Genomic DNA, 6344 nt, shown 5'->3' with positions numbered 1-6344 from the left:
TTGCTTTGGCTATTTGGGGTCTTTTGTGTTTCCATACAAATTGTAAAATTTTTTGTTCTAGGTCTGTGAAAAATGCCATTGGTAGGAATTGCATTGAATTTGTAGATTGCTTTGGGTAGTATAGTCATTTTCACAATATTGATTCTGTTTTAAATTTACCTAAAAGTATCAATACTACATTCTGTGATTTAAGCAGGCATTCCCCAAAGTTGTCAGTGCTGGGGGCCTCTTGTTAATTCAGAAATATCAGTGGAGAGTCTACTGTGTGTCAGTGGCATGAATGCTTCTTGGAGAAAATAGTTAATATGATACAATCCTGATGGGGATATGACTGCAAAGCAGGGGTGACAGATAATGAAGCAGATAAAATGCAGCATAAGTGTCACAGAAAGAATATGCCTTCAGGGGTGAAATCCTCCTGTATGAAAGGACCAGAAAAGGTCTGTATGGGGACTAGAAAAGCGAGAACAGTTTACCTAGGTGACAATCAACCTGAGCAAAGGAGCAACTTGTAAAAGGTGCTAAGCTGGAAGCGAGCACACAAGTTCAAAACCATCCTGGGAGCCTGGCTCACAGGGCAGAGAAGGCTGAGGAAGTAGTGAGGACAAAGCAGGTGGCAGGGAGGAGTCAGGTCTTGGAGGCCATTAAATGCTAAATTATTTTGAACTTTATCCTGGAAGCAAAAGGGAACTAGTAAAGATATTTTATTTGAATTTTATTTCATTTCATTTCATTTCATTTTTGCAACTTACAATTTATTTGGCCATGCTATACACAATTAGAAAACAAACTCAACAAACAAGCTGGAAATAACAAAGCCATGTGAAATTGATAAAATTTACATTTTTTATATTATCACTGTGGCAAATGAGTCAGAGAAAGAAAAGATTAGAGACAAAGAGATCAGCTAGGGGGCTGCTCCAGTGATACTATTGAGACATTAGGAGACTCTGAAGTTAAGATACTGGCAATGGACAAAGAGAAAAGTCAAGTCATGGGATTTAGAAGAGATTTCAGAGGAACACTATATCTTCTCCTGGATTGGACTTCTCTTGTGGGTCCCCTTTCTCCTCAAAAATATCATAATTCTGTCTGAATGTTCTGTAAGTTGTGGAGTAAACCTCACAATTCAGCATGACTACACCAGCAATAAAATTGTAGGAGGAAGAGATGAAAGAAGAAGGAAATTATTCAATAATACAGTATACACATGGCACTTCAGGGAGGAAATCATGTGAAGATCCTATATCCTCATTTCTGTGCCTACTTCGTGGTCACAGTTATACTTTTTCTCACCACCTTCCATGATCCCTTTTGCCCTTAACCAGTGCCTCAGCTTGATTGAGTTCACCTGAAGAATTACCCCAGTCTTCATTTCACAAGAAGCAGAAATGTTGAGAGTAGGCTTTACACATGTAGAAACAGACTAGCGTAATCATATATTCCATGGCTTAAGTTTCTATTTTTTTTTAGCTTTAAAAGACCATTTATTTATTAATCTTAAATATTCACAACTTACGGGTTAAATATTTGTCAATTGATTACCAATAAGCTATTTTCCAGGATTTTCTTTGGAAGGGGCTTATATGTCTGAGGGAAGAAAATTCCAGGTTATCTTTCTAACTTTTTATAATCTGCTTTCTAGATGTTTTGAACCAGTCTCCTGATTATCTTAGTAAATTTCAACAACAACCTCATTAACAGGCTAGAAATAGCTTCCCATCTCTGAAAAGAAGGTCCCATTGACTTTTTAGCCACTGCCACATAACAGCTCCTAAATAACCTGTTATGCAAAACACATTCAATACAAATAATAATAACATTGAGTGACCTCAAATGTATACCAGTAGCATTCCTAAAAAATAGAAATATTTTTGTTTTTAAGAAATTAAAAGTTAATTTTCTGAATTAATTTTTAGAAATGTTTCTATTTTTATCTTTTTTATTTTATAGACCTTTTTTCCACACTGTCTTTTCTCAGTAAATTAAATTCTCAGTGAATTACTTAGACCACTTTGAGATGACTGACATCTCTAATTAGTAGTTGTTTGTGAAAGACATTTCCGTTATAAGGGAGGAAAGTACTGTTGGTACAGGGGCAAAATAAGATGATATTCTAAGCAATAAAGCCATCAAATATAATTTTTGAAAGTTGGACAATGAAAAATATTTGAGAATAAAATCATCTTCATTATTTAATAACCATAAAAACATCACTGTTTTCTGAAAAAAAATGACTAACATTTATATATGTTATAGTTTGTTCCAATGAGAATCCAAATAGATTCCATACATTGAAATTGTCTACTATGTCTCTGAAGAAATTGTTTTATCTATAGGTTCACCCTCAAATTTTTTTTCTTTCCCCTTGGAATTATTTGTTGAATAAAATAGGATTATTTTTCCCAGTTGGATTTCCATGCATCTGGATTTTTTGATGATATCCTGTCAGCGTAGTTTGCATGTTCTGTTGACCCTGTGTCTCCTGTGAGCTCTAGAGGACTGATGAGATTTAAGTGTGCTTTTTTTCTTTTTTTTTCTGGCAAGAGCATTTTCTAGATGGAGGCATCATACTTCTATAAAAAGGTATACAGTGTTTGATTTCTCTTTTCTAGGGTTTATGGCAATTATTTAATTGCCAAGCTCAGGGTTTCTCAGAGGAAGCAAATGTCCATTGGCATTTTGGGCTGGATAATTCTTTCCTGTGCATTATAGGCTATTTCACAGCATCCATGAGCACTACCCACTAGATGGCAGTTGCATCACCTCCCCACCACCTTCCAGTCTTGACAATCAGAAAAGTCTCCAGACATTACCAAATGTCCCTTGGGAGGTCAAAACCACTTGTGGTAGAAAACTACAGACCCAGCTTCATTTATTCACTAGGAATTTCAAGGAGGTGATATTCTATCACCCCTTTATCTGTGTATCTGGTATACATTTATAAATAGAAACTTCCTCCTCACCACTATTTCATCTTCTTGAGTTATAGTTAGTATAGGAAAGGCAGGAAAATTTTTTGTTTTTTTTGTTTTCCTTTTTTACCACCTTTTTTTCCTTTTTTATCAACACACAAGGTGGTTTTTTTTGTTTGTTTATCCTTATGAACTCATCGATGTGAAATTATTTGCAGTGTTTTAATTAATTGCAGTTATATTCTTATTGATGTTCAAATTATCCCATATTTACTGAATGAGAGCCTGTTTTAATTTCCTTCTGCTGCTGTAACAAATCACCACAAACATTGTGGCTTAAAACAACAAAATATTTTTATCTTATAGTTCTGAAGGAGAGAAGTCTAAAATGAGTTTTTGTTTTTTGTTTTTTTTTATTGAGTCAGGGCCCCGATCCGGTCATCGCCCCCGTACACCTTCAATCCAGGCTCCAACTTGACCAGCTTCTCGTTCCCGCCAGCGTGGTCGCAGTGGTGGTGGGTGCTGAGCACTGTAGTCAGCTTCACACCATGCTTCTTCACCGTTTCCACAACCTTCTGGGGCTGCACTGGGTCCACAATAGCAGCCTCCTTAGTGTCATCATCGATGATCAGGTACATGTAATTGTCGGTCAGAGCAGGCAGTAACTCAGCCTTCATGGTGCCCTGATCCACGGTCAAGCTCTTCCTTAAATCCGTGTGATGGAGAAAGATTCCCACCAGGGCTGGACCCAGGCCGCGACGGGCGCAGGCGACTCCCAGCGCAGCGAGGCTCCAACGGCGGAGAAGCCCGCTGCCCAGCACCATGACCGGGGCTGCGGGCGGGTGGCAGCGCGGGAGGAGGGCGGGCTACTCTAAAATGAGTTTTACTGGGCAAAATCTAGGCATCCACAACATTTTAGGAGGGCCAGAGAAAAATCAGATTCCTTGCTTTTCCCAGCTTCCCAAGGTAGCCTTTATTCCCTGGCTCATGGCTCCTTCTTCTACCTCAAGGCCAGCAGCACAGCATCTTCAAACTCTCTCAGCTCTGATTCTCTGATTCCCTCATTACACCTCTTTCTTCTGACTCTGATCCTCTCACCTTGCTCTTGTAAGGACGCTTGTGATTGAAATGAGCTTACACAGATAATCCAGGATAATTCCCCCATTTTAAGATCCTTAGTATAAATGCATGTGCAATTTCCTTTTATCATGGAAGGCAGAATATTCACAGGTTATGGATATTAGGACATAGACATCTTTAGGGAGTTATTACTCTGTCTAACAAAGAGCTTATTAAAAAGTTTTTTCCCACATTATCCTAGTAATCTCTTAAAGCTTCTTACACTCTGGTGTGATACAATATTACAGTCCCATCTTTTATATTCCCTGCCTTATCATGGGAATTATATCTCTAAGAAGCTCTGGTTCCTTTGGGTGGAAATTGGTATTAGAGACCACAATCTGAGTATTGTGTCCTGCTGGAGGTTTAGTGTTGGTTCTGCTGCTGACAAAATGGATGGTCAGTAATAAGAGCAAATGAATTAATTGTGGCTAGATGGAGTCCAAGTTGTTGAACTCATAGGTAGTCCTCATCTTTGCTGCCGCAACTAATGGTGTGCTTGGGAAATGAGGCTGATTGACACCTACAGCCAGTTTTCTTGTCCATGTAAAAAGTGGGAACCTTCTTTGTCATGATCAGTCACACGGGATACACATGAATTTACTCCTATTTCTTCCCTATAGCTCTGTGTCCACAATCCTGTAAAATGTATCTTTTATGTCCAGGCGAAAGATTAGGTATGGCCTTTAAATCAGAGTGTATCTTGGCTTTAGATCATTTTTCTTTCAGGCAAAGTGATGGTGAAATGTACTGTTTAAAATTCTTCCCTTTAGGAGACACCCTTTCTCCATGGTCTTTTAGGGCCACCCACACCTTATCAGTAAGTAGTCCTAGTGGTTTCATAGGAGAACATAATTGTGGGTTGAAGCCTCAGTGGCGGTGTGGTAGAATAGACATAGTGGGAGTATGAACCAACTGTTTATGACAGTTGCTTGAGTCTTCAGAAATTGCTCAGGCCTAGTCCCAGATGCACTACTTTAAGATTTGTTTCTCAGAGCAGGCTTTCATGTACAGCTCAATGTGTATAGTGACCTGGTTTCTGATGGCCAGGCATTCAGTTACCACATTGGTCCAATAGCAAGCAAGAGCTGTTTTCAAAAGAACAGCTACCTTCTTGAAGAGGCATGTTTTTTCTCCAAAACCCTATGGACCACCACTTTGATTCTCTAATCAAGGCTTCCCACAGGCTCTGTTTAGCATCTCAATCTGTTGTAGAAACTTCAAATACCAATGGAAGTGTGGGGCCATAAGGACCAAGTAGCAGAACTGTTTGTGCTGAAGATGAACCATCTGGAAAGGCTTCTCTTTTTTGTTTGTTTTGTTTTGTGTTTTTTCTGTTCCAGCTCCATTGGAAGCTTGCATGCATACAACCTAGCCTGATTTACTTTTCATGATAAACCCGCAAATGGACAAATATGGAAAACACTGTCTTGAAGCACAGGTGCAGATAAAGGGAAGATTGCTTTGGGGTTATCAGAATAAAAATTTTGAGCCTGGGTATACAGATATTAGGCCTTGATAACATAGTTTATTGATTAGAGAAGTTATTGCCTTATATGGTAGAATTTGGGGACATTGACTTGATGTCTCTGCATGGGCTGTGAATCATGTCTTAAAATGAGTTTCCATGAAACACAACCTGTTCCCTACCTGCATTTTAAAATATTCTTTGTACGACTTATTTCTTAGGTTAAGAGCAAACCAGTTTAGAAGCAAACTGGGTCTCCAACCTGGATCAGTTTCTTTGGTTTGGTGTGGTCTGTTGATGGTAAAGACCACATGCTGCTAGTGGGTTCTTCTCCTGAGATGACACTGAGGGTAGGAAATGATAAAGCTAAATGCTCCTCAATGTTTACTCATGAGCATGATTTCATACTTCTTACTATCAAGGACTTTCTTCTATGGGGTTTGAATATTCTAAATATCTCTCTTACATTATAGATTTTTTGCATTAAACACAGGACCTCAGATGTAGCCTAATCAAGTCTGGCTTGGTGTTCCTCAGGTTCATTTCCTCTTCTTCCTGGTACACAGCTAAGCTAAATGTGAGCCTCTTGCCCATGATAAACTGCTATCACTTGTTCCTCAATTCTTGCTAGCCTGGTGGTGGAGGGTGAGGGTTTATTCTCAGTTCCCCTGGGTCTATCTCAGTTTGAGGCACATTCTTTGTCCCAGTGTCCCAGGGTTGGGGCGTTCTTAGTGGTCTTGCCCCTTCCTCAGCCTTAGGAGATAGCTCATGGTTCAGATCTAGAATGGTTTCCTGCCTCATGGAAACCCCAGAGCTAGAGGGTTTTTTGTTTGTTTGTTTTG

The 6344-nt window shown here is 39.2% G+C and overlaps 1 protein-coding gene across 1 annotated transcript; it reads right to left on the bottom strand.

Moving 5' to 3' along the window:
* Window positions 1–3328: 3328 nt before the first annotated feature.
* LOC130851793 (hydroxyacylglutathione hydrolase, mitochondrial-like) lies at window positions 3329–3746 on the bottom strand. Its single transcript, XM_057732529.1, has one exon. It carries the CDS (start codon window positions 3737–3739, stop codon window positions 3329–3331), a length of 411 nt encoding a protein of 136 aa, XP_057588512.1. The 5' UTR covers window positions 3740–3746.
* Between the last annotated feature and the right edge of the window lie 2598 nt (window positions 3747–6344).

The sequence above is a fragment of the Hippopotamus amphibius genome, chromosome 4 (assembly GCF_030028045.1).
Source record: "Hippopotamus amphibius kiboko isolate mHipAmp2 chromosome 4, mHipAmp2.hap2, whole genome shotgun sequence".
Classification (NCBI taxonomy): domain Eukaryota; kingdom Metazoa; phylum Chordata; class Mammalia; order Artiodactyla; family Hippopotamidae; genus Hippopotamus; species Hippopotamus amphibius.
Note: the sequence above shows the minus strand (reverse complement) of the source record. Positions and strands in the feature narration are given on the sequence as shown.